Genomic DNA, 26,078 nt, shown 5'->3' on the forward strand with positions numbered 1-26,078 from the left:
TATGTTGGTAATATTAGTCATAGCCAAGACAACGATAGAGTTTGGTAACGCGCTGCTTCCCTTAGGCAATGCGTTTTTGGGGATGACCAACTAATTCACTCATAATTCACTAGGGGCCCTAAGTTTAACCTAGCTGATCGAGAACAGAGGCCATCAGCTTCATGTGAAGGTGGCCATGTTTGCGAGGACCGTGATTAGCTACCTAGCTTTGCTTCGCTAATAATAGGATGCTGTGCCCACTCCTAGAACTAAGTAACAAATTTAGATATCCCATCTCTACATGCAATGACAGCTACTGTAGTCTATATCGGAACATTCGGTAGCATATATGACCCCTTCGCTCCGTCCTTACTCTATCGTCAGAGTAGCTTGACTAGTCAGAACGATGAAGGTTGAAACTCCACTATACTATGCATTAATGCTCGCTCGGCTTGCATCAGGCCAGAACTTTTCCCCTGAGTGTGATGATGCTGGCCCGGTACTCTATCCAGGAACCTGGAATCAATACCTGGCCCCAAATATGGGTGTGAGTTGCCAGAAGGCCAGTATCTTATTTTCTGGCCAGGACACACGTCAAAACCTAACAATTGAGCATGGCGACGCCCTCTGCTATGGCTTCCCGTTAATGAATATAACAATACCTATAAACGCGCCTCCAGGGCCTGGTAGTATTCAATTTTTTTGTGAAGGCAGGGAGGCTGAATACTGCCAGATGATTTCTGTTGAGACTAGACCGCCGGACAACGCCCGTGAGGCTTCCGCGACAGAGTACGCTATAACCCAGGATTGCCCAGTCAATCCAACCCTTACTTCAGAGAAATATGCCAGTGCATCCAACAAGCCTACCACTGTGAGTACGCCAACTCCAAAGGGTGTCGCTCCTATTGGAACTGCGCCCACTCGGGCAGCCATGGAGACACCAGCCAACCAGACACCAACCAACCAGACACCAACCAACCAGACACCAACCAACCAGACACCAACCAACCAGACACCAACCAACCAGACACCAACCAACCAGACACCAACCAACCAGACACCAACCAACCAGACACCAACCAACCAGACACCAACCAACCAGACACCAACTAAAGAGCTATCCGATACGAAGATACCAGAAACTGACGCAGATAAGCCTGATCCTACGGGCAGCGGCAGAAGCGGATCCTCTGATACTGATAGTGCCACTAGTACTACCAATGGCGATATGCCAAATGAGACAACCTTGCCACTGACAGGGTCTCATGCAGCTGGGTCGGGGGCTGCGCAAACGACACAATCGTCTGAGTATACTGATATAGCGGCTCCAGCACTGCCAGAATCTGGAAAGACTCATGCGCCGCCATCACCCTCCAATGAAGCGCAGGCATCTGGCGATAATCGTCAATGTACTTGCGGTCAGTAAATTATTCGATCAAAGACGTGGCGTAGAAAAAACGTAAACGGTTGAATGGGTATTGCTTTTCTTAATGTCATGCGAGCAACGGTTTAGAGTTTCACATCCTATCACGCGTATTTAGTATCATTGCGCTAGCTTTGGGCGGTTATTAGTCGTCGAAGCAAACGCCGTACGATTTGTATTTTAGACATGTCTTAATAGAACAGTCCTTCAAGATCTTCCTTCTTATATAATCACTTCCGGAAAGATAAAGATGGCCTGAAAGCATTGCTACTTTCATGAAGTCCGGAGAAAATGTAGGGAGAGATTACATATTAAACCGCTTTTGCAAATCGCTTTAGGAGGCTTATCGGCACTAAGGTGGGCGAGTTTTGCCCCCATTTTCTCGTCCGGATGACATGAGTAAATACGGTATGGTATGTCAGCTTACGGGCGCGAAATTGGCGTATTAGCCCGGTTTTAGCCAGGCGCGAGAACGTAGCCCAAAAGTAGATGAACTCTAAAGCACCAGACCCAAATTAGTTTCGCATAACACGGTATGAGATAGTGCTCGGATTACCGTGTGGCTCCCTACATGACTCGATGCAGAGCTATGCAGCTGGGACAGCTGGAATAAGCACAATGTGTGGCCCCCCTGCACGTCGAGCGTCTGTTGTGGAGGAGGAAAAAGCGCACGACTAAAACTATACGGTGAGGTTCTAACTTCAATCAAAACAAGTACGAGTTGCGCCACTTGCATCGCGTCATTATCACCATGTTGGTAAGCTGAGAGAGCTATGAGGGCTATATCCGTCGTCGATATTCTTCTCGTCAATAGCAATACGGAGGCTTCGAAACTGGCTGTTATGGCTCGGTTCTCTGAATCTGATCTAAGCGATGTGAGAGAGGGGGATTAGAGTTAGAAACATGATGTTGACATTGTTTGGCGGCCGATCGCCGATGAAGGGCCTGATGTTATCTGTGTAACCATCTTGAGAGTGATTCACGTGCTAAGGAGTCGGGCTAGAGTGTCTCGAAGAATGAACAGCCGGGCTCTTACTTATACCGTTTTGGAGAGGGGCTTGACAGTCACTAAGATAACTGACTTTTCGTTTTAATGTATGAGCACAGGCCGCAGGAAGGGCGTTGAAGCATATTGTCCATATGTGTATTTTTGTTTTCTTCTCTTTGTACTGGAGCTTGAAGTTTCTTCAACCATACAACCTTATGCACGTACAGTACATAGCATAGGCTATATCATGATATCTTACCACACAAATTGTTACCGGATACTACTGCATCAGGTATATGAAAACTTATAGAGCGCATGTCATTCACGCGGCCATAAAGCCCAAGATATGGCTCTGCGTATCCGCAATGGTTGACTTGCTGCGTACAGGGCAGAGACTATGTGTGTTCTCGACTAAAAATGTTGGCATTTGAGGATACGGGTAGAACTAGCTAGTAGACCTAGACCTTAAAAGATGGGTAGTCAACGAACATACAGCAATGGATTGAATACACGGAATGTGGAACACCCAGTCTGTCTATCTGTCCGTTGTATACGGGAGCTGGTTTCCCTTATCCAGTTATCCTTATGGATTGTATGGATAGCGTTATTGTTTATATGCGACGCAATGCTGCAAGTGCGCAGATAGTCACCGGATCCATCAAGCCGAAGGCTGAAAGCTTTAAGGTCAGCGTAGTTTCCTTGATGAAGAGGATCTTGTTGCGAGATTCTGGCTGACTGCTTTGTTCCGATGGAGGCCTCTTCATTTCAATACAGTGAACTAGAAATATGCCGCCTATCCATTATCTTTAGATTTAAGATACAGTACTTCGCGTAACCGAATTCGATTTTATAATATTGCAAGCATCGGAATAGATCTATTATATTGCTACTATGTCACAACATACTTCCTCTCTAATCATATAAAGCCGAAATATCCAGCCGACCGTGCACCTAGTTCTTGAATATATGCTGTACTTACCAGTGCAGTAGCAACAATCGTGTAGCAGGCTCTTAAGGCTATGAACAAATCCATTCTATAAAGACCATTGGCCCTTAGCATCGCACCAGTACACCCCGGCCTGAGCTTTTAAGACATTGCTGCAAATTTTGACTGCATCTCCTGGCCCAGGATGCGAGCTTGCGATGAGTTCTTCCAGGCTTTCCATGCAGCTAACAGCACAAGCGATAAGGCAATAAATAACCCTGTGATAACTATAATAATACACCAGTTTGGATACGTCGAGGTATGACAAAGAACCAGACCCAATACGAATTGTGCGACGGCTAGGCATTCCATAAGAAGTGGTGTCCATAACGGAAGTGGAACCCTCTTCCACTTATCATCCAATAGAAGCTTATCTCGATATCCGTAGGACAAGATTGTAGCCACTACAAGTTCCATCACCGAGAATTCGGTTGCGCCTACAAGCAAGCTCATCCCCGCGAGGAATGAGAACTTGCCGTCCTCGTCCGCTTTTACGCCGTTAAAGATCACCGTGATCAGACTCATGGTACCTATATAGGCTGAGATACTATTAATGGCGTTGAAATGAGCAAGAAGCTGGGAAGCATTGAAATGAGCGAGAAGTTGCGAATAACTGAAATAAGCAGAAAGGTGGAAAGCATTTTCATTAATCTTTCCAGTCATGATCGATTCTTTTTAGTTACTGTATTGTGTTGACCAAACAGTCAATATTGCAAAAGCTGGCTGGTATATATATAACTTTCATTGCTTAAGGCTGTAGTAGATGGATCAAGTTAAAGTATGTCATAAGGACCGAATATTTCCATCGCATGAGTAATTGTCTGTATTTTTAAATACCTATGTAGAGAATTACGTTATGGAATAGCATGAGTATGTTATTAGCAGCTTAATTAAACTCAATTAGAGGCCACAGGCCAGATAATAGATCTACTATTTAAAGCTTAATATATAGTACAGCAATTACTAACACCACCAAGATAACGGATATAATGCTGCAGGACTATTACGGGAATGAAAGTAATAGATATATATGTCTCCAAATTGATCCTCCTTTGGACCTCAAGCGTATCCTACATTGACACTATACCAAGATGTAACTTCAAAATTAAGATAGAAGTACAGTATATAACACACAAATATACAATGCGGAAATACTACGTATAATTATTTACTACTCTCTAAGTATTCCTGATTGTAGTACAAAAAATGCACGATAAAACCATAATCTAGCTTTGAGGTATATGTCTATTTGAGCGCTTTGCTTGCTAACCCGACATCGAATCTGCCCGAGGAAGGCTGATCAGCATGAAAAACTGAGGGCCTCCTTTTGTTCCATATGCTGCGCTTCAAGTTTGATTGCTCTTTATAATGTAAATGCGCCTAAACTTGATAACTGACATTGTAAGCTACGTTTTGCCCTCGAGATAACTCCTAATTACGAAGCTCGTAAGTGTGGCCCTAGATAGGTAGGGAATATTCTGATGATGGCCAGATCGTTGATATGAATGTTATAGTGAACCAAGTCACAAAGCGTAGGTCTACTGCAACCTGTTCGGGTCCAGCATATAAACCACTGAGTGTTTTAAACACGTAGCGTATGAAAAGCGCCATGTTGCTATCTACCAGTACATTTCACAGGGTGAGTATTGGATATTAGGAATAAATATAATAATAGGTACAGTCCGCTTTCCGCTAAAGAGGCTTTTCTAGAGAATCTGTTTTTAGATGTAAGCAAAGCACCCTGTCTTTGCCATATGCCTCGTTTAAATGATTCCACTTTTTAAGCCGTAATTGTATTCTTACGTGAGGGAAAAAAGCGAACGAATAACTCTATCTTCTTCTTAGTCATGTCGAATCTCGTTTCATCACACCAATCCAGTTCTTGGCTGACCCACTCCCAGTCGAATGTGCATAGCATGGAGGCAAAAACTATTATTGCCTCCATAAATGCAAGTTTGATTCTGACACAAGCACGAAGCCGGAAAGGAAATGGTCACCTTGGTTTTTAAGCGTTATGTATGACTCAATGTAGTGAGCTTTCGATCAGCCACTGGGCCACACTCAATGATTTATTGCTAAAAGCATGGGAAAGTGCAGTCTGTCATCATGTGGATCTCAGGCGGACCGCGCAGTGGATGGACGGGCATTATAGTGAATTTCAATTTGAAGAAACTGATGCTCCTTTTGTAAGGGTCGATCGTGGGTAGTTCCGTATGTATTTGGGGATTGAAGAGGAATCTCAGCCCTGGCGGTCCCATTATATTAGTAATAGAAGGAGTGTATTGTTGATTTACACATCACACAGCACGACAGTGGACTTTCGAAATACCCACCTATCTCCACTTGTGAAAAACGTCCACAGCCTTCGTCGCTTCACAGGTAGTATCGTTATGCCACACATCGTCACATAGTTTTGGCCTTGCATTTCACATCTGACACACATATATCATAGCAGAAGCCTACTGGCTACAAAGCCATCACCATGACGTAAACGCTTTGCTCGGAGAGGCTTACAGCGTCAAGAGGAAGAGTATCTTTGAGGTAGTTTAAGTTAGAGCATTGGAACACAGCAGGGGGCTAGCAGTGGCAAGGGAGGGCATTTCAAAGGAATAGTTGATCACAAACCGTGTCGGACAAGAACTTGTTGGTTACAGCTAGCACTAAAACATGGAGTAAGATACACATGGAATCCAGAAAGGGAGCGACTGGCTAAAAAATGATTAACCATCGCCTCAGTTCGTCGGGACCTTTTCTAGTTTCACCCAACGCCTTATCATTATAATAGGCATCTTTCCCACCGTCCCCAACGCGTTAAGCTCGACATCTCAACTTAACTCGTAATATCTTCAATTATCATGGAGGCTGGACTTGTAAATGCGGACAAGCTTGGCCGCGTCCTCACAAACAGTCTATGCTTCGCAATTCGAAGATGGAAGATGATCATGCTAAGCTACGTCTTCTTTGCTGCCATCGGCAGCACCCTTCTTTCCATTCACAACGGTCCATCTCCCCCTCCTTCCCTCAACCTTCCTCCAACTAACACTGTCAGAACAAGAAGCATCTTACCTCGCAGCGCGAAGCTGGGGCGGTTTTGACGAACGACCTAAAACGGAAAAATGCTACCGACAAGAACGCACCGCGATGATTCTCTCCTTACTGTTCGGAGTTCTGGGGGTTGATCAGTTTTACGCTCATCATTGGCCTTTGGCCGTTTTCAAGTTGTTGACGCTTGGGGGCTTGGGACTTTGGGCATTTGTTGATATGATATTGTGGATTGTGGGTGGTGTGTACGGAACGCCGGGATGTCCTGGAGGGAGCTACAAGGAATGGCAGTATTAGATGTGTGGTAACGGTAGCTAAGAAGGACTGAGGACCCGGAGAGAATCTGTCATCTGGTGGTTGCATGATGGAAGCATGACTCCGACTCATTAATGTGTCTGGCCCCGCGCTCGTCACAAGTAGATATATCCGAATCTCGCAAGTGGGCGCATTGTATTTTGTTAGCTATGGGAAGATCTTACCTGTTTATAATTGTTACTTGCGAACAAGTTCTTGGTCAGCAATGGCCTGAACAAAATACCGTTTTTTAATCTTAGGTTTGGCGCACTGTACTTTTACAGAAGGCATGTACGTCGAGGCCTAATATTCCCACATAATATTTTTGATTGACCACAGCCAGGTATCGATTCTAAAGAGGCCCTAAGTAATTTAACCCGTAATGCTAAGCAGACTTTGAGATATGGAGCGTTACAATAGGGGAATGAATGCTGAGTCCCGACGGGTTACATTCACGTCTACCTGTACCCTAGCAAGTTTAGAGTGCGCTGCATAACATAGATAGGAACTGGAGTGAATCATGAGTATATCTAGGATGCAGACATGTGACTCAACAGGTTAGCCTCGTTTAATTCAGTGCATTTGGGCTCCCGTTCAAGATCCTTCTCCCTGCCGCCCCTATCTAACATAACTTCTCAGCATGACTCACCCAGTGACCTATGTCTAATGGAGATATTTATGGGTCTGACAGCGGAGTCTGTCGTGACTCTGCAAGTCTTCTCTCCGACGTGAAATCGGAAAATCCGTGTTTTGGCATGGTTGCACGGGAGTCAACCTCATAAAAAACAAATTTCATCACATAGGTGCCAGGATTCGGAAAGACACTATAGAATGGCCCAGAAGCCTTCGAACGCCCTCATATTGTCAAGAAGAAGGCTCTTAACCAGTCGATGATCTTGACGAAGCCGATGGTGAGCTGGTATGCCTGCGTTACTATGTTCCTATAATGGAAGGTTCTCTCGTTTTGTGTATCTAGCTATAAAGCGCTGATGAACCCAAATTCATTCCCAAGGACGAAGCCATTCGTTTTGATGTCTCCCGGCTCGCCACGTTGCATTCTATTGTGTTAAGCGGCTTGATAACGACTCTGATGTGCTGTATGTGGACTTTAATAGGAGACGGAATCGATTGAGCTAAAAGAAATCTTCATGCTCACTGTAATGGAGAGTTTATCGATTGTATTAAAGTTAAGCTAAAGGCATGCTATGCTGTCATTGCTAAACCTACTGCATTTTCTGAAGTATCTATTTATATTAACCTATGTCATGTGAAGCTTATCAGCACTGACTTTGCCGTACAACACAGCCTACCACTATTCGGCTCTCCATCCCTATCTGGCTGAGCTATTTTACTCCACCTATCCAGAGTCATTAATATCACCTAGGGTGCGACGACTGACTTGCCAGAGCCGTAAATGATATTCTCGACTTTGAGGTTAAGACTACTGCCGGAGCCGAGGCCACTGGGGCACTCGGGCTGGTTGCTGACGGCAAGGTTCAGGTGGCACTTCTCGTCGACACCGCGCTTGCAGGTGGGTTCATTGATGTTGTACAACTCATAATTCTGGGCGACCCAGCTTGTGGGCTCGTCAAGGCATGAAGCGACATAGTTCATGGAATTGGCGGCCGATAGGGGAAGCTTGCCGTTGTCGAGGATTTCATTGCATTTGGAGGCGTGGACGAACTCGTAGTCCATGACAATGCCACCGCCCTGCTGGGGGTTCTTAGTAGCGGACTCGCCGAAGCCAAGGTAGTTCCAAGCATCGTAGGAGATGTCGTGAGCACCCCCGGAGGAGTCGATCTTGAGGAGATGGACGTCGCGGCCCTCGTTGGAAACCTTGACGCAGATGTTGTTGCAGTCAACGGTACCGGGCCAGTAGGCAACGCGGTTGGTGTCGATCTTACAGCCGAGAACTCCAATGGTGCTAGAGTACTGATCGTGGGGAGTAATACTTGCAGAGCTACGAGTAAACATGTTAACTAATATTAAGCCGAAAACACAGTTTGTCATTTGGGTCAAAAGTAGTGTATATGTTTTTATATTAAAATCAGTTTTTATTTCTAAGGCGTATGTATAAAAATACGAAATAATACGATTTATGTTATTCTATAGTTATATTGCTCCTTTTACAGTTGGTTCCGTACGTAATAATCTATTTATTTATAAGTTTACTTTATAGTACTTAAATACTCATTTTACTTTTTTAGTCTTTCGAGGGCTATAGCAATGTATTATTTTAGTAAATACCCTTTGTTTACGAGACGAATAGTAATACATGGAGCCCTAAGCAAGCTCTGTTTCAATAATACCCTCCATCGATTCAAATGGACCCCAGATCTTCAGTACATTCAGCCCAACACTCTGAATCAGCTGGCGCCACTCATTCTCTGTTCTCTCCTTTGCACCCAGACAAGCCATCATGGTGATGTCGGACGTCGTCACCCGCGCGAGGGGCTTGATGGAGTTCATAATGCTCTCGTGGATAAGAAGTTTTGAATAGCCAGGCTCCATTGCATCAGCGATGTGCTTGAGGATTTGACTTGCTTTATTGTCTTCCCAGTCGTGCAAGATATTGTGCATGAAGTAAGCTCGAGCGCCTCTGACTGGTTGGGGAGTCAAGAAGTCGTGAGGCTTTACAGATATAATGTCCGGAATATCGAGTTCACTAAGGATCCCCGGTAGATCTTGGAGGACTAAGCTTCCCGCAGGAGTACCAGGATGGCGGATATGGAACTTGATCAAGTCATGGCCTTTGCTGCCGCCGACATCTACGACCAATGGCCGGTCAAGCTTATAGTTAGCAAGGAGGGTACCGGTCGGGTAGATTTCAGGCCAAGGCGTCAGGTTATATTTGGAGTGGCTTTCCATAGCATCATTGAACTCTCTTGCAGCGACAGGATTGGCAACAAGGGACTCAAATACATTCTCCTTCGAACCGTTCACGAACTGCCAGTTACAGTTATAGGAATCGGTAGGATTCCTATAACCAACTTGTTTCAGGTATTCAGGCAATGTTCGAAACATTGGGACATTTACAAAATGATATAAGCCCCCATAGACATTGGCGAGTGCTTGGTCTGCAGCCAGTGCTTTCACCCAAGGAGTAGGTTTGTATGTGTCCTCAGCAGCCTCAATGACTAGATTCTGGCCAGAGATCTGCCGTATCAGTCGCCCTGTCAGCGGTCAATGATTAAGCTTGAAGTTGTTGAAGGGAGTAGCTTACGGATCAGCACAGGATCAGTCTTGGTAAGCTCAGCTAGCTCAGCGCAAGTCTTGTCTCCACCCCCAGCCTCAACCCACTTTGTGAAAACACCAGCATCGATCAAAGTCTTGGTGCATGCGGTAGTAGCTGGGTTGACCCAACAGTGTTGCCAGACGATATCCCAGGGCCTTTGGATTTTGCTCAAGGCCAATGTTAGCGCCTCCAAGGCACGAAGACGCCCCGCCTCGTTGTTGAAAGACTTATCGTCAAGGCCTTGAAGTGCCTCAATGAGGTTGTTTTCAGAAGGCATAAGACCGAGTTGTGTAGCTGGTGCAGTGAAAATTGGCTAGTATGCAGGCCAAATCCTAAAATGAGTAGAAAGAGATCTTGTGGGTTGATGGTGCTCAGCAGTGACAGGGCAGAAGTCCGCATTTTAAAAGTTATCTACGTACTGTGAGCGTAAGCTTCACCTCTCTGTAAAGCCCGTCAAAGCATACCGTTGAAATACTGCAGCTCTAATACATAGCAGGGGTATCGTGTTAAGAAGATGTAAGTTTTGGATATGAAACGCCCTTGGTTGTGCTCTATTTTACACTCATGTCGCAACTGGTTGCGCACTTTACTCGTTTCTTTATTGGTTGGTGTCATGACTTTGCCCGGAAGATCACGTTTCTCTGGAGGGGTGGGAGGTAAATTGCTTAAATCATTAGAGCGACGAAAACATCAAGAGGGCGGGAGGGATCTCCCATCAATGAAAAAGACAGTCCCTGATGCGTGATAGATAGGGAATTCTCCTAATTTTCTGATGAGCTGTTAAGCGTCACGTAATCATTAGGCGACTGTTCATTAGCAGTATCGCAAGAACTTCTTCACAACTAAGACAATCAGTTGCTCGAAAGATCAGCGCATTCGTGCTGGCCAGCTGGCCAGACCTGGGACACGAGAGAGGCATGGTGTCGTGACGCAGGCAGAAGTGGCCGCATCACAGAGAGATGGTGGTCCCATATTTCCTGAGACGTTCGGCCAAACACGGCTTGTCTGCTATTGTAGTGGTGCATCGAAGCGGGCAATATTTCACCCAGGTTGCTGCCTATCCTGCCTAGCTGGCCTGTTTGCCCTGATCTTGGTGTATGTCCTGATGATTGACAACCACGTCTTTATTTTGCGGGCACAGTCTCAGAAGGCCAATATGTCCAAATTCTCAAGGTACACATACTGCGGTTGTTGACCAAAGTGGCAAATGGAAACCTGGCAGCGAGACAAGGAGCTGAGTAAGGTGGCTGTACCTGGGGTTGCCAGCGACATTCGATTTGAGACTTCTCTGGCTTTGCAGTTAATCGTTAGGCTTTCTATGAAAAACTTCAGTTCGCCTATGAATTTCTGACGCCCTTGGTAGCTCAAAGAGTGGTAGCTGAATACTCAACGAGCATCCCCAATCTACAACTATCCTTCTCTAACTTCTGAAGATGGCTGAGGACAGCGACACCCGTAACGCGATGTACCAGGCGAGCATTTCGGCTAATATGCGCCCTAGGAGAAGAAGGCTTCCCAATTACCCCGAGGCACAACTACATCAGTCAGCCCCGTCCGCACCGGGCGTATTTGATCCCTTCTCCGTTATTTACCTCACAGAGGAGCCCGACGCCTACTTGCTGCGAAGCACTGCAGCTACACAACCTCCCCAACGACCTCCACAGCCTGCTCCCTATATTGACCTCACAGGGCTGCCTGATTCTCCGACTCAAACGCAATATGGAGAGGCTACAAGAAGCGGAGCACGTACGAGCTACCGGCTCCCGCCATGGCGAACTAATCATATTTTCCGTGATAACCCGGCAACCTCTCACGTAGGAAGCCAGCCATCAGCTACCATGTCGGGCCCGGCGTTTTATCTTCTGAGCCTGTCTATATTCATGGCATCGCCCAACCGCAAGCCTCGGACGCCCTCACCCCCTCCAACACGAGCAGGCTTTACCCGCAATACCCGTGCCGGTACAGAGAAAGACGACGAAACTGTCGCTATTTGTCCAGCATGTTATAACGAACTAGCCTATGATCCAGCTGATACCGGATTACACTGTCCCGCGAACACATCAACAGGAAAACGAAAGCGAGCACCCGACGAGCGCCATTTCTGGGCCTTGAAGAACTGTGGCCATGTAAGTTATCCTATTACATCGAGTCACGAACAGAAAGTAACGTGAAAAGGTCTACTGTGCCAACTGCTACGCAAAGCGTAATGGTGTAGACTTGCGGGCTCCTGATGAGAAATCTCCTTATCTCGCAGCAGCAGATTTCGGATGCGCCATCGAAGGCTGCAATACCAGGGTATCTACAGTGAAGGACTGGGTTGGAATTTACGTTTGAATGTACTTTCCATGCGAGTAGAGTAGTTTGGGCCACGAAGTCGCGAATGAAGTAACGGATCCTATAAAAGTGATATCGGCATCGGCATACCAAAAGCGCAGTCTATATCTGATAGCTCTATCTGGAAAGGCCAGTTGTTATTTAACGCCGCTTGGAGCCCGTTGGCAAGTTCTCGGAAGGCAATCCTTCCACTTGGAAAAGCAGGCGGCATTTCCGTGGTTTTGTGTGAGAGTTTGAGAACAGGTTTTTGGTCTTCTGCTTTTGGCTATGAAGGATCAGGATGACTTCCTAAGGTTGCTAATTGAGTTATCATAAAAGCTCATATTTGTGTTTAAATTGGGAGTCTTCTCGTCGTTGGGGCTTTGTACCTCTTGTCTTCCAAATTCTTGAGTAAATTGTTGAAAAAAATTGGGAATCCCCCTTATCTTCAGGATTCAGACTATTAGTCTGAAAGTCCTAGATGAAACTATCTAGAGATATAAACCCGAGAAGAGCTCTCATCTCAGTAATGCACAACTAAGTTTCATAAAAAAAAAAGAAAAATACATTTTTCACCCAGCACTACTGCGCAATATAAACAACATAAATTAGGGGTTTTCATTGTAGTGACTTGATACATCTCGTTAACTTGGTAATAAGACCTTTTATTTCAACGAGCAATACCATCCACATTTTGGCCCAAACCAGCAGTTTTTACGGTGAACCTAGTAAAATGTCTTGTGAATCAATTGTTCATAAAACTCTGTTTTAAACCGCTTTCCTGGTGTTTTTGCTTCGGCTATTGAGCGATCACGATGCTGATATCTTGCCTAATGGATCTAACTATTTCCAAATACGCTGTGTTTTGACAATGAATTATCCGAATGAGGAACTTCGCGCCATCTTGAGGCTTGAACAACAGTATTGTGAAACGGTAGAGGACCTGGCCTCGACCTGGATGATGAACGAGGGATGCCAGCCGCGCCAACGTGGCACAATAAATAGTGTTACAATTACAGTTTATTCGATCCTCGCCACCTTGTTACTCGATTTTCTCGAAGCTTCAGCCATTCCAACTTTCTCTCGCAGCAATACAGCGGCTGTACATGTGTTTTCCACCGAACCTTCGCCAGATTTCGGCGTGTTCGTTCTGAGCTCCTCAGTAGCTGCCGGATGGTTGTCTTTGGGCCGCTATACTGTACGAAAGTTCGGTCGGCTTTGGATGATTTCTGCTGTTGAGTTGGGTCCATGATGGGGGACTGGAGCTTGTTATACCTTTGGGAATGTATTTAGAGTTCTATTATCTGCGTGTGATCTGAACAGAAGATAAGCTGAAAAGCTTATCTGCCGCCATGGTTTTGGTAGCTGGTATACTGCCTGAAGTGTGTTTTCAGAAGCGCTATGTAGAGGTGAACCTAGCCAAGAGACGCCCTACAGCTCACGCACGCCTTTCCTCGTGGTAGTAGGTTCCACGGCCCTTTTATCCTCGATAAAGGAATCGTTTACATTGCTGGATCAGCAACCGCAGGCTATGAGTGTGTATGTATGTGCGACTCTAATGCTTGCTCTGTTATTAACAACTGATTTGGGAGTCATTATATGATGATCTTCAGAAAATGATTTGCGACGAACTTGTCATACCAGCTCGTACTGTTGCAATTGCGACTACCTAAATTATATATAGCATATTAGGACTATGGCCTAGGGCGGACTTGTCATAGTGTCCATAGAAAGGTTTACTAACAGGTATATGTACGTATTGAGTTAGAAAAATGATGGGATAAGGTGGCACCCCCTTCGATTAGCAGTATAGCGAATAGTATTGAGAACAAGGTCTATTGCTTAGCATTTCCTGATATGTACAGGAGATATGCCAATAAAGCTGCATTCGATCATGAATTCTAAGCTCGGTCTGCTCATTTCACCAAAAAGTGCATTATTCATATCTTTCCTTCTATGCTCCTAGAGGTTTTGCTGCATTCGACAATGTTACAGAATTTCTATACTGAAAAAGAAAAGGTTATCCCAATTTAATGATTGAGATCCAGGATCTCGTTCGTTTGTTTTATGTTGTTTGTACCTGGAGGCAAGGATACTGCTCTCATAGCTAATAGAGATCGTGGCATCTAATTAAACAATAATATACTAATAACATGCACCAGGCCACAAAGGCAATGCATTGAGATTGATTGACAGTAACCATAACCCGGCATATCGAAAATTAAATACGACGTAGACCGGGTATATATTAAACCTTATTCATTGCCCCTCCACGAGACTCGGTATTTCGCAGCTAAGGATATGATAGGGCGAGGTTCTGCAGGAGACTGGTCTCATACGACTAGCGAATTGCCCACTGATCCCGAACTACTCAGGAAAGCGGCCTGATTTATAGGCAGCGTTTAGGCGCTGACTCTTTTTTAAATTATCTTACCGTACGTAATTATATGTCGTGATGTAAGTCCTTCAACCATCTCATCAACACGGATATGGGTAGCACAGAAAAGCAGTGTGATTACCTATCGGTCGCAGGAAAAGGCCTCGATACCGACCTATATGGCTGCCAACATAGCAATGCCTTTTGAGTATGGCGGCTATAACAGTAATAAGTTGAGCCATTCGAGCCACTTAGCGTAATCTGCGGAACATCAAAGAAAAGACTACAATCAATAGAGCGAAACTTTATCGGACTCTTATAAACAAAGAGATCTAACGCAGTAACTGGCTGATTAAGTCATTTTTTGTATAAAATCGCAGATTTGGTTTATTTAAAAAGAACGGACAATTGATGAATGAGAACAAACCCCAGTATTGTCTATCATCGGGCTAATCCTCCTCAATTACAAGCTTCTAGTGGCCCTATTTTCTTGTACATAACTAGATGCAGGGTCGGCACTTTGTATCGATAACTTCCCACCATTTGTATCATAATGAAAGAAAGATCCTTTCTCACAAAGTACCATTGTTATGCGGCTTGTATCTGTTAAGCCATAGGAGTGGATGCTGCTCATTATGACTAGGGCCTTTCGGATCAAGCTTTTAATTCTGCTGCAGGCGCAAGACTAGGAACGGTACATAAGGATGACATTCCGTAACTATTTCCAACAACATCTGCAGTTCACTTACCGAAGGCCAATCAAAAATCGCGACTGTTGAATGCTTGTTTTGGCCGTGCAGATTATCGACAATCAAGTGAAGTGAATTTCCCTCCATTCTATCCTGATCATGAATCCGCTGTAGGGTTGAATCGAGATACTCTTTGAGGTCGACAAGCGGTTGGATTGCTGTATTACCGACTGCGTGCTCGCTATTGTAATGAGAATTTGCGAACGAATGTTCTTTGCCTCGCGTCAGTTGTTCCAAGTGCGATTGCATGCCCCCATTGTAAATAGCTCGAAGATAGTTTGGAGATAAAATTTGCATTATGATGGAGCCTGGATATTATCCGTTTGTCTGTGCTGCATAGTGCTGTGCAACGAAAGGGAAGGTTGTATTAAAGCTGCCGATGCCTCCCAAAATCACAAAAAGAGCCAGTCGGGTAAACAAAACAGCCGGTTACATGCACTAGGGTAGATGCCACGTCACTGCCTTAACAGGGTTTCATATGATGAGTGCCTCTTTTTACATTTCCAGGGATGATATTGACTTGCCCGTTGTGTACCTTATTTGGCCAGGAGCAAATAATGGCGATTTTTCAATAAGTAACATCTAGATTCCTACCTATGCTAATTCTGCTAGTATTGACTTCGAAAATTTAGAGCCTGTGCTATTTTCAGTTATGGACAACCGTGCCATACTCCGTATTTTCCTGAAGACTACAGACATAAGGGCTCATCTTCATTCCCGAAGCAACTTTTCAAAGTAAAGAAGAAATTGATACAGGAAAGAAAGGACTAAAGAAAGGAGGAGAAAAGAATTTATATGGGGCCATTCAGTCAGCCCAGGCCATGGTTCTAGTTAGTTCCTTGCCAGGGTTTTGCGCAACTAATATGTTGACTCTTACATGTGTGGCACTAAGTATTTTATTGCGACTCATGGGCTTTATGTGAGCGCTACAGAGCTTTTAACTAATCAACCTCGTCAAACTGAGGGCGAACAGAGAGTATCGGGATTACCCGTTATGCCAAAGTCTCAAATAAGGGCCACCGCTATCAAGTAGTAAATAGATGAGAATTTGTACGGCTTTTCACCATTTTGAATATTGCCTGAGGAGCTGAGACAAGCAGGCTATAGAAATCCTAGGGATACACTTGAATGCCACTGGGAATTCAAGCATTATTTGAAGGCTAATATATTCGAGTCACTTATGGCTACCCTAGTCGCTGTAGGAGAGTCGAATAATACTATAGAAAGCCTCACCAAGTATAATTATAGATTTCATACTTCAGCCTAGTTATAAAATTATTTATTAAGTCTCTATTTATAAAAGCATAAAATATAAGTACCTTGGAGACTTTATATTATCAATTAGCTAATAATAGTATTATTACTCTTAAAGAGTTGGCATAATAAGGATGTTAGTTGACGGAATTTGGTCGACCTTATGGGAAGTATAGATTATATATCTTCTGCACTCTTTCTATTTAGAGGTATTAGAAGTAAAGGCTAAAGGCTTGAAGGCTAGTTAAAACCTTGGGAAAGGTAACTAATTTATAATAGTTAAAATTTAAAAACCCTCTTACAACTAAAAATGTCTAGGATGTATAGAACAGGAGGACATAGCAGAAAGGTTAACTATGATAGTATTGAGGAATGCTCACCTGATACATCACCATCAAATAACGAGGTAAATAGTATCAACCCTGCTGATAGCCTTTATGAAAATATTGATGATCAGTTTTCGCCTAAGGCCACGAAGCGACCTCGTCGTTCCTTAAGAAATATTAGGGGAACATCCCCGAAGAGCGGCATAACGTCCCCGCAGACACCAGATACGCGCTATAGGAGGGGTAGTGAGACCAGTGAAAGGCTCCAGAAAAATAATCAACCAGCCATAGTCATACCATCGACTGTATCTGAGGAAGAGGAGAAAGGAAGAAATGACAGCGTATTGCGCTTGGCCAATATTATTACACTCGCTCTACGTCTAGAAGAGATTGGGGAATTGCAAAAGGTTCTAGAGGACGCAAAAGGTCGCGCTGCTACAGCAGAATCGAAGGTTTTCGAGGCTATACTTGCCGAAAACAACGTCAAAGTGGCACAGGATGCTGTAAAGAGCTGTATTCAGGAGCATTTCTCCAATCACCGCACAGGAGGAATTATGAGACCTTATCGAAGATCAGTCAAAGGAGCCCAGGACGTTGTGAAGGTATCCATAGAGAAACGAGAGGAGGCAGAGGAGCAAGCAGCAGCATTGGGACTATGCGATTATATTGTACAACTTTATAACATCTTTAAAAAGGGAGGTCCAAAGATCGAACAATTGAATAGCATATTAGAAAACGCCATACACAATGCATAGCTACGCCCCTGTTAACGATTTGCGGTCGACAGGCAAGAAGCTAGAGAAGGTTCGATAAACATAGTGGATTCGTTTCCCCAAGATTGAAACATTTTCAGCTGCACTAAAGTGTCGAAATGATATCTTACTACCATCACTAGTAACATGGTAACGAAGTAACAACCATCTCTCCAAGAACTTCAATAATACGCAGCTTTTTAAATAAAGAGCCTGCTGCTATTCAGCCATTATGGTCCAGAGTTACCAGCGTCAAGTCCAAGTCGAGTTTGGATATCTGTTCTCTGCGTTTTTTTAGGGTCTATCTCATCATCATTATGTTTTTGCCTTCTTTTCTCTTTTACCTTTTGGTTCTCTAACTAGCATTACTACTACTACCAAGCAGTCTTGCTATAAATCCTCTCGGATTAGCAAGGGGGCATAATTAGCATTATAGGCTGATGAGGCGCAGTTCTCCAATTTCCTTGGGGGAGGCCTAGACTCACTCAATATTGCATTCATCCGCGATACTCAATCTGACTTGAGGCCAGAATCGTCATATTACCGAATATCCACAGCACCACAATGATCCTCGAATCGCTCTCGTTTTCAGCAGGTTAGTTACTAGTACGCGACTAGTTTCTTCGCTGGGACTGCTATACGCAGGCAGCCCGCCAATTGCGTGGTGAACGAGGTGAAATCGGCACGTGAACTATTGAATCCCCATTGTAGCATCTGATTATGTATTTGCCCGCGCTCTGTGCTCTAGTTTGTTACGTTCATAATGGGTCGGTGGACGTGTCACGCAGCATGAATGCCAAAAGTTAAAGTAGTGGTTTATCTACACCTATGTATCGTGTCTAGGCTAGACCGTCAAACAGGGCTAAATACAATGAAATCTATGACATTCAATTCTTCTCGTAACTTTTCATCAATGCAAAGTCTCGCACTCTTTTTCTATTGGCATCAGTTAACCTGGCTCGATATGCCATCAAGACTCGTTTTACTTCGGAACATGTCAGTAAGTTCCTAACTACTCTGGATTCTTTCTGTTATGGCTTTCTGGATTTTCATCGCGTGATGACGTCGCGTGAATCCCCCTTTGGATTCATCTGGTGTTGATGCAACTCTCGTGTCTGCCTTAAAGAAAGACTCCATAGCGTTTATATCAAGAGCTAAGCTGCCATTGATGATCTTAGATACATGACTCATTGATGCTGAGAACGCCTTTGTCCTTCATTGTTCCTACTGAGGAGGTCGACAGACTTGTTCTCCAGTTATACTCGAAGCCAGTAGTAGATAATACACTATGTAATGGACTTTGCCCTAAATTGTCCTTGTGGTTGATATCTCCGGTGCTGGCAAGAATCGCTCGCAAAAGGGCTTGCGAGGTAACCACTTTCAGTTCCAAGTGCACCAGTAGTTTGCCCTAATTGTCCGGAATATTCGCCAGTTTTCCATCGTCATATTGAAGAAGGCGCCGGACCATTGACATACAGCCACTGCAATCCCGTTTGTATAAGCCTCTTATGCAGGAATGTAATGCGGTTTGAGTGAAATTATCTTCAGCTCCAAGGTAACCCTCACTACCGATGTACGTTAAAAATGTGGGAAGAGAGTGGCATTTCTGATAGATCGCCGTGCGGAGGAAATAGAGCTCTGGAAGAGATATATCTCCCCAGCTTTTGTGGTCTGCACAATCGGGCGGTGCAATTAACGTTCCTTTCCCATCGTAAAACTCTGGTCTGAAATATTGGGACCAGGCATGTATTAACGTGGCATCTACGGAGTGAGAGTTTCTTCGAACTGATATCAAATCGGTCTGGGATATTGCTTCATGTGTAAGTCGCCCACCCTAGTTATGGCCCACCCCTGGCTTTGGTCCGCCCCACAAACGCGCTCCGTCCCACGCGTCAGATCAGCGCTACCACCTACGATAAATTGTCAAAAATCGAATTTTTCTCTCGATACATACCTTTATAATATAAACTCTAAGGGCCAGGCTAGTTCCAGCGTCCCTCGAAGGGCTCGTGCTATCATTTTTCGAGCGCATGGGAGGACTTGTGCTCCGGGTGTTTTTGGTTCTTAGTTGGTGTTGCTGACGGAGTGTATGGTTGTAGAGGAAGAAGGGGAGGATCGAGAGGTCGATTGAATGGTGCCCAACCTCAACGTACGGCACACGACGACCAACAGCGGCTCACGGCCAATCAAGAAGAACATCTTAAGCAATGGATTTTGCGGCAGGAGGCCCTCGGTTACGCGCCAACACACGCACAAGTGCGAGCAATCGCTAGCAGCGTGCTTAAACAACAAGGTGACCACAAGCCCCTAGGGAGGAAGTGGTCCAGTCACTTCGTGGAGCGCCATTTGGCCGTCAAGACAAAATTAGGCCGTCGAACTGACTGGAAACGTATAAATGCGGCCACTCCGGATAATATCAGGCACCTGTTCAACCTATACGAGACTGTGAGCTGGATCCCTCCCCGGCGGAGGTACAACGCCGACGAGGGCGGCATTATGGAGGGCCAAGGCATTAACGGGCTTGTTATCGGCTCCTCGCAGGAGAACCCTAACACGGTGCCAGTCAAAACGATAAATGCCCGGACTTGGACGTCTATTGTGGAGTGCATCTCGGCGCTCGGGGTCGCTTTGAACCCCCTGGTCATCTTCAAGGCCAAAAGTATCCAAGAACAATGGTTCAAGAAGGATTTCCTAGCTAAGCATCCTGGCTGGCATGTTACCTTTTCGGAAAACGGGTGGACAAGCAATGATATTGCTGTCGAGTGGCTAGGGAAGGTGTTTTTACCCCAAACGCAACCCGAGGATCCAGCCGATGGTCGCCTACTCATCGTCGACGGTCACGGCAGTCATACCTCGGACGAATTTATGACTATGTGTTACCTAAACAACGTTCACTTACTCTTTTTCCCTGCTCATACTTCCCATGTCCTCCAGCCCTTGGATCTCGGCTGCTTTTCCAGTTTAAAAACGGCCTATCGTAGGTTAATTGGGGAGCATACGGCTTTGACAGATGCGACAAAGGTTGGAAAGGCAAACTTTCTCGAATTTTATGCGAAAGCTCGAGAAATTGGTCTTCGAAAGGAAAACGTTCAATCTGGGTGGAAGGCGACAGGCTTATACCCTAAAAGCGTAGCCAAACCTCTAAATTCTCGATGGGTCGTGGTGGCTAAACGGCCAGCTATACCACTACGTGTCACCTCGGATATTTCAACTCCAAAACGTGGCGGCGACGTCGTAAAGCTATTTGCCGAGAAGAGCGGCTCTCCCACTTCACGACTGTCTATTCGAAAAGCCGCTGCGGCGTTGGATAAGGTTGCGATGGAGGTTATACTAAGGGACCGTGAGATCGAACGCTTGCGGGTGCAACTCGCCCAGGCAAAACCGACTAAACGTCGTAAGATCGTCCAAGATCCGAACGAACGCTTTGCAAGCCTTGCGCAGATACTTGCGCAAGCTAATCAAGAGCCTCAACAACGTGTTCGGAAGGCAAGAAACGCGGTACAAGAGGTCATTATCGTGGAAGGGGAGAGTAGCTCTGAGTCGGAAGAGGAGCCGGCACTGGCTCGACGGTCGGCACGCAATCGGCGACCAACAAAATGCTATATGGAGCGAGATTCATGTGCAGACGAAGAAAGCGACTAAAGAGCGCCAAATGCGATTTTCCTTGCATTTTTACCATTTAATTTGACTTTGTTGCGACCTAGTTACGTCGATATACCAGTTGTGCGATGTAGGCTAAATAGAGCGGGCCAAAGCCAGGGGTGGGCCAAAACTAGGGTGGGCGACTTAACTAGCTGGATCAAGTCAAAATATTACTTTGGCTATCTTGCGGTCAAGAGAATGTTCAAGGCGACTGAGTGGTTCGAGTGTATAGCGTAGGTAATGTTTTCAACCAAGTCTGAATCATCTGGGCTACTGCCGCTATGCAGAAGGAATTCCAAAATCTCCAGATGTTCTCGGTAAATCGCCGAAGCGACTGCAGTTCGAGAGGCCATTTTGTTAGATACCTGACGAAAAGGGTCAACTCCGTTATCGATGAAGTACCTGCAAACATGACCATGCCCAGCCTCAACAGCAGCACACAATGGTGAGACGGCCTCTGGGTGAGTGCTGTTGAGATCAACGCCCTCACGGTGGAACTTTTTAACTTCATCGAGATTACCAGCTTTACAAGCCTCGTAAAGATTCCATTCCCCAGTCCCAAGTTCAGCAGGAAAGACAGCTTTGGCTTTGGCTTTGGATGTGGTGTGATGAAAGGCCACATTATGACTTTCCAGTCGCTTTGACGAAGCTTAGCCAACTGTATGGGCGAAGCAATCAGTATGGGGGCACCTGAATGGCCTCTCATGCACTGCTAGGTGTTCCTTGAATGCAGTTTCACTCGAAGATCCCGTGGCAAACTTCGAGCATTAAATCTTGTGACGCTTGTGCCTCTTCGGCCCCTCAGTTGCTTCGAAAATAGCGGTTTCAGAGTTCTCTCGTTGCAGACCGATAAGGGTTCGCACAGTGAGCACATTACCCTGAATAGCCAAGTTCAAGTCTTTAGTTGCCTTATCACTCTGTTCTGCTTGGAGTGAAATCTCTTTGCAATTGGCTTTAGCCAGACCAACTACTGCTGCCTTGACAGCCTCCAATCTTGAGGCTGAGCATGTCGAAACCTCTGAGGTCTCAACCTCCCGTATGTGGACGATATAGTGAGCAGCAGCATAATCCAAGAACCCAAAATAACCTGAATGGATATCGGCACTGATACTTTGGCTCTTGCCTGTAGTAAAAGGCCGAGAGGATAGGTAGCGACAGCAAAAGAGATCCATGTTTATATGCTCCTCTACGAGATTGATCGTGCCGTTGCGAACACGGTATCTATTACTGTGTTAGCTCATATCCATGCAACGAGGATAGTGTATGAACATACCTGGCTGGTGTTTCATGAACCATGCTGACAACTTGCTCATACTCAATGTTGGGAAATAGGTCACAATTCGTTACGTCAACGAGAGCTGCATATGCTCTTACAGCTATCTCGACGCAGGCTTTTTATGTTGCAAATCTCTTTATCTGCATCGATGCAGAATCTCGACTGTATTTCGCGCCATCGAAGGGGCCTAGTCGCGCAAATGACCCAGCCCAAGATCTTCTTCACGGTCTTGTGACGCGAAGATCCAGGTTTTTTCATTATACGCTGAGCAATACGGTCATAGCTGACTACGTTAGTAATGTCTCTCCTTCTGGTGTCTACCTCTTGCTCACACTCGGTCCAAGTCTTCTGGGAATGTATCATCTTCTGATTCATCTTCAAAGTCCTGTATCGAGTCCATCGCCGCGAGGTGATCTAGCACAAGACGTGCGTATAAGAAAATGCCTGAAATTAATTAATAATTATTAGCCGTAATCAGTAGTACCATTTCTACCTTGGGACGCGCTTGATATCTTAGAAACCAAGGTTTCCTCTTCCTGTTGTTTTAACGGAAACCTAGTATGTATGTCCGCAACTTTATCCTTGATGAACTGATCGATGTCCTGCTGGTGAGCATCTATCATATCGAGTCCAATCTGAGGATAGGATGATAACAATACTTCGAGTCGTCCGCTCATCTGTCCACAAATTAGTATATTCAGATCATAGCCACATGACTTTGCAACTGGTAAAGGTTCATTCAGACACCAATTGATAGTAACCTCGTGCTCATTGTCTATTACCTCGTCTAGACCATCGAGGACGAGGGTCGCCTTTCGACGAGACGTAAGGCAGTCATTGGCCATGTTCTTCAGATCGGCCAACTCCGTGGCTTCCATGGTGGATAGTTTCTCATAGGCAAATCTCATTATAGTTTCGTCTGCATTGACGAGTTGCATGACAAAGTGTTGGAGCATTGAACGAGCTGTTCTCCGGTCTGCTACATCGTGCTTGAAAAAGAAATAGGCTAAGAAACTCCGGCCAAGGGGCTCAGATGCCTGTTTTCGTTTTTTATAACAAATGATTGTCCTTGCCAAGGTAGACCCTCCTTGGGAACGAAGTATGCGGCAGTTGAAACGATCAAGGAACTGCAAATGTATCGATGACTTACCAGAGCCAGGGGAGCCGTTAAGGAATAAGACCTTGTTATCTGAAGATTTTCCTCTTTCCCCGCAGTTGAAGATCGGATTAGAGACTATCCAGTTGCCAGAATTCTCAACTCTAGGATCCCGTATTTAGAATTGAAGATCAGCTCGAGACTTTGAAACGTCCAATCTACTTGCTAGATAGCTTTTCATTTCCTCAGCTTGCAATGTCTTGCTCCGTAACTGCTCATAAGCAGCCAAAGTAGACCTGATATCTTCGAGACTGGTCTGCAAATGTTTAAATGGCCCTTAGTGTACTGGCAGGAGTCTTGAACTTCTTTCAGGACGGCGTGGGACTGTAGCTTATCGTCAGATAGCAATGACTGTTTGCGTTTGAGGTTTTCAGCAATAGGCTTGACCTCGCGCCGGAAGCTTTCCCAAGCCCATTTAAAGAATTTTTTACCCTCTAGCACACAACATTAATGGGGGAGCATGGTATATAGAGACGCGAGTAGTCCTACCTGGGCGAAAAAATACACCTAGAACGCATCGATGTAAGCGAAGGATATCTGAGAAATAATCCTCCAATACCAATTTCAAGTGATCTCTACTCTGAACGAGGTTATGGAAGAAGGCCAGGTTACCGAGTGCTTCTGCGATTTCTTCGAAGGCATCAATCAACTGCCTGACAGTATCCGCCCAGGTGGTGGCGATCATGAGCGCCAGTTTGATCGGACCCTAAAAAGCCTCAATCAGTACCGAAACAGCCGTGGGATATAGCTTGATCTTACCCAGATGAAAGCCACGAAGCCAGCGAGGTTGGTGATAAGAAACATTGCCACAAGCTTCTCAATATGTTCGATTGCGTGGAGAAGTCTCTAGATTCGGTTCAATTTGCGAAGGTCATTCCTCCGCCCATGTTCTGAGTTGCCTGGATCGTGTCGTTCAGAGTCATCAGATTGACTCCGTCCATCTGCTTGATCTGATCATTAGAAAGCTCTCAGCGAAAGAGGTTCAGAGACTTTTCAAACCTAGCCATTATAGATGGTCAATTGATGGTTGTAGAGAGACGTAGAATGAAGCTGAAGGGACAGTATTTGGCGATCAAGCCCAGCACCAGCAACTTGCAAGGCAGATTGACTCGTCTTTCGTGGCTGGAAATCGCAGCCAATGAGAGTGAAGAATTACGAACTGGGGTATGACCAGCGGGGCAGTGCCGTAATTTTCGGCGCGTATCCCAGCACAACCTGATTAAAGAGGTTGCCTGATGCGTGGAAATCTAGTAAGGCTTTTTCAACTTGACCGCCATCACATGCTTGTCACATGCTAGTAACTGATGACCAAACCAACTCTGGTAGAGTTGATTTTATTGACATGCTTTAAACCTAGTAGGGTTGATTATTGTCAGGGTGTAGAGTTGATTTTACTTTAACCTGTAAATATGAAGGAAAGTGCTGATCAGAACAGGTGTTTGGCAAATGCCCTTCTCCGCTCCAAATCTAGCGCGCCATCCTTTCTTTTTCGATATTCGTTCACTTTCATGACTAATAATTAAGATTGAACTTTGACCCTCGTCTTTACAAATTGGAACGGTACCTTTTCTGATGCCGCTATAACCATGCACATAAAAGTAACTTGAACGTGCCAGCTTATTAATTGTTACAGAAACGAAGCTTCGGGGGCCAAGTTCTGCCCTACGGTCTTACGCTTATACGTAGCCTTGCCTACTTCACATAATAATTTACACCGACCTTGATTTATAGGCTTCGGCCCGTCTTATGGTGTGAAAAGAATAAAACTTCTCCATACTAGAACGTTTTGGCATGTGCTTGTCCCTTTCTTCGCCTGTTTTTCGAGTTGGCTTATCTTTCACTTACGATATCTTCAAAATATAAACTGAGCGTCACATTTCTCGGAAAGTTTGTGAATGGGTTTACTGATCATACGGGCTAGGGGTATCGAAGAGATCAGTAGAAAACACGGAGCTGAATAATTCACTACTTAAGGCAATTCATCACGGTGGCTTCTATATAAAACATTATTCACGGTTCAAGCTAACTTGACGAAATGTCCTCCTAGTGGGGTATGGGGCCCCCGGTAGATACATGAGACATTCGTTAGTATGCATTTTCTTGAATAGAATGGCAACCTTGATTGGCTAGCACTTGGACAACTCTCGCTAACTCGAGAGAGGCAAACCAGAAAACCGAGACAATAGGTAATGATCCCATGACCAGCAACACCAAGAACCAAGGACAGGTAATGACCAGAGGAAAGTGGCTTTGCGCATGGGAAATTATCATGCCAGCCATGGCGATG

The 26,078-nt window shown here is 45.2% G+C and overlaps 9 protein-coding genes across 13 annotated transcripts; 5 read left to right on the forward strand and 4 right to left on the reverse strand.

Moving 5' to 3' along the window:
- The first annotated feature begins 290 nt into the window (after positions 1–290).
- FOXG_16434 (uncharacterized protein) lies at positions 291–1,812 on the forward strand. Its single transcript, XM_018396455.1, has one exon. It carries the CDS (start codon positions 386–388, stop codon positions 1,403–1,405), a length of 1,020 nt encoding a protein of 339 aa, XP_018257349.1. The 5' UTR covers positions 291–385; the 3' UTR covers positions 1,406–1,812.
- Positions 1,813–3,416: 1,604 nt separating this feature from the next.
- FOXG_22519 (uncharacterized protein) lies at positions 3,417–4,059 on the reverse strand. Its single transcript, XM_018402929.1, has one exon. It carries the CDS (start codon positions 4,036–4,038, stop codon positions 3,478–3,480), a length of 561 nt encoding a protein of 186 aa, XP_018257350.1. The 5' UTR covers positions 4,039–4,059; the 3' UTR covers positions 3,417–3,477.
- Positions 4,060–6,148: 2,089 nt separating this feature from the next.
- Positions 6,149–7,236, forward strand: FOXG_22520 (uncharacterized protein). The gene is made up of 2 exons (XM_018402930.1): positions 6,149–6,375; positions 6,425–7,236. The coding sequence occupies exons 1-2, from the start codon at positions 6,231–6,233 to the stop codon at positions 6,712–6,714; spliced, it is 435 nt and encodes a 144-aa protein (XP_018257351.1). The 5' UTR covers positions 6,149–6,230; the 3' UTR covers positions 6,715–7,236.
- A 626-nt stretch (positions 7,237–7,862) lies between these two features.
- On the reverse strand, positions 7,863–8,705 carry FOXG_16435 (uncharacterized protein). The gene has a single exon (XM_018396456.1). The coding sequence runs from the start codon at positions 8,683–8,685 to the stop codon at positions 8,092–8,094; it is 594 nt and encodes a 197-aa protein (XP_018257352.1). The 5' UTR covers positions 8,686–8,705; the 3' UTR covers positions 7,863–8,091.
- Positions 8,706–8,994: 289 nt separating this feature from the next.
- On the reverse strand, positions 8,995–10,223 carry FOXG_16436 (uncharacterized protein; the record flags this gene model as incomplete). The annotated part of the gene is made up of 2 exons (XM_018396457.1): positions 8,995–9,884; positions 9,935–10,223. The coding sequence occupies 2 exons, from the start codon at positions 10,221–10,223 to the stop codon at positions 8,995–8,997; spliced, it is 1,179 nt and encodes a 392-aa protein (XP_018257353.1).
- Positions 10,224–11,343: 1,120 nt separating this feature from the next.
- On the forward strand, positions 11,344–12,439 carry FOXG_16437 (uncharacterized protein). The gene is made up of 2 exons (XM_018396458.1): positions 11,344–12,072; positions 12,122–12,439. Exons 1-2 carry the CDS (start codon positions 11,380–11,382, stop codon positions 12,278–12,280), a joined length of 852 nt encoding a protein of 283 aa, XP_018257354.1. The 5' UTR covers positions 11,344–11,379; the 3' UTR covers positions 12,281–12,439.
- A 691-nt stretch (positions 12,440–13,130) lies between these two features.
- FOXG_16438 (uncharacterized protein) lies at positions 13,131–13,964 on the forward strand (the record flags this gene model as incomplete). The annotated part of the gene is made up of 3 exons (XM_018396459.1): positions 13,131–13,457; positions 13,679–13,798; positions 13,944–13,964. The coding sequence occupies 3 exons, from the start codon at positions 13,131–13,133 to the stop codon at positions 13,962–13,964; spliced, it is 468 nt and encodes a 155-aa protein (XP_018257355.1).
- A 2,855-nt stretch (positions 13,965–16,819) lies between these two features.
- On the forward strand, positions 16,820–17,802 carry FOXG_22521 (uncharacterized protein). 4 transcript variants are annotated; one of them, XM_018402934.1, is made up of 3 exons: positions 16,820–16,900; positions 16,958–17,045; positions 17,109–17,802. In XM_018402934.1, exons 2-3 carry the CDS (start codon positions 16,959–16,961, stop codon positions 17,718–17,720), a joined length of 699 nt encoding a protein of 232 aa, XP_018257359.1. In that variant the 5' UTR covers positions 16,820–16,900; position 16,958; the 3' UTR covers positions 17,721–17,802. The 4 variants fall into 4 exon arrangements, with proteins under 4 accessions (XP_018257359.1, XP_018257358.1, XP_018257357.1 ...); XM_018402933.1 differs by having other exon boundaries at positions 16,820–16,848; positions 16,919–17,045; XM_018402932.1 differs by having other exon boundaries at positions 16,848–17,045.
- Positions 17,803–22,126: 4,324 nt separating this feature from the next.
- FOXG_22522 (uncharacterized protein) lies at positions 22,127–24,810 on the reverse strand (the record flags this gene model as incomplete). 2 transcript variants are annotated; one of them, XM_018402936.1, is made up of 9 exons in its annotated part: positions 24,791–24,810; positions 24,551–24,741; positions 24,281–24,497; positions 23,361–24,225; positions 23,129–23,312; positions 22,968–23,079; positions 22,734–22,918; positions 22,633–22,663; positions 22,127–22,580 (listed from the first exon to the last, which is right to left on the reverse strand). In XM_018402936.1, the coding sequence occupies exons 4-9, from the start codon at positions 23,589–23,591 to the stop codon at positions 22,127–22,129; spliced, it is 1,197 nt and encodes a 398-aa protein (XP_018257361.1). In that variant the 5' UTR covers positions 23,592–24,225; positions 24,281–24,497; positions 24,551–24,741; positions 24,791–24,810. The 2 variants fall into 2 exon arrangements, with proteins under 2 accessions (XP_018257361.1, XP_018257360.1); XM_018402935.1 differs by having other exon boundaries at positions 24,551–24,810.
- Positions 24,811–26,078: the final 1,268 nt, after the last annotated feature.

Source organism: Fusarium oxysporum, chromosome 14 (assembly GCF_000149955.1).
Source record: "Fusarium oxysporum f. sp. lycopersici 4287 chromosome 14, whole genome shotgun sequence".
Taxonomy (NCBI): Eukaryota; Fungi; Ascomycota; class Sordariomycetes; order Hypocreales; family Nectriaceae; genus Fusarium; species Fusarium oxysporum.

Excerpts from the sequence above, each read along its gene's own strand:
- FOXG_16434 (XM_018396455.1), top strand. The coding sequence starts at position 386 with ATGAAGGTTGAAACTCCACTATACTATGCATTAATGCTCGCTCGGCTT.
- FOXG_22519 (XM_018402929.1), bottom strand. The coding sequence starts at position 4,038 with ATGACTGGAAAGATTAATGAAAATGCTTTCCACCTTTCTGCTTATTTC.
- FOXG_22520 (XM_018402930.1), top strand. The coding sequence starts at position 6,231 with ATGGAGGCTGGACTTGTAAATGCGGACAAGCTTGGCCGCGTCCTCACA. Across the intron at positions 6,376-6,424 it reads CCTTCTTTCCATTCACAACG|AACAAGAAGCATCTTACCTC; the intron begins GTCCATCTCCCC and ends TAACACTGTCAG.
- FOXG_16435 (XM_018396456.1), bottom strand. The coding sequence starts at position 8,685 with ATGTTTACTCGTAGCTCTGCAAGTATTACTCCCCACGATCAGTACTCT.
- FOXG_16437 (XM_018396458.1), top strand. The coding sequence starts at position 11,380 with ATGGCTGAGGACAGCGACACCCGTAACGCGATGTACCAGGCGAGCATT. Across the intron at positions 12,073-12,121 it reads CCTTGAAGAACTGTGGCCAT|GTCTACTGTGCCAACTGCTA; the intron begins GTAAGTTATCCT and ends TAACGTGAAAAG.
- FOXG_22521 (XM_018402931.1), top strand. The coding sequence starts at position 16,950 with ATGTCTAGGATGTATAGAACAGGAGGACATAGCAGAAAGGTTAACTAT. Across the intron at positions 17,046-17,096 it reads CATCACCATCAAATAACGAG|TTTTCGCCTAAGGCCACGAA; the intron begins GTAAATAGTATC and ends ATTGATGATCAG.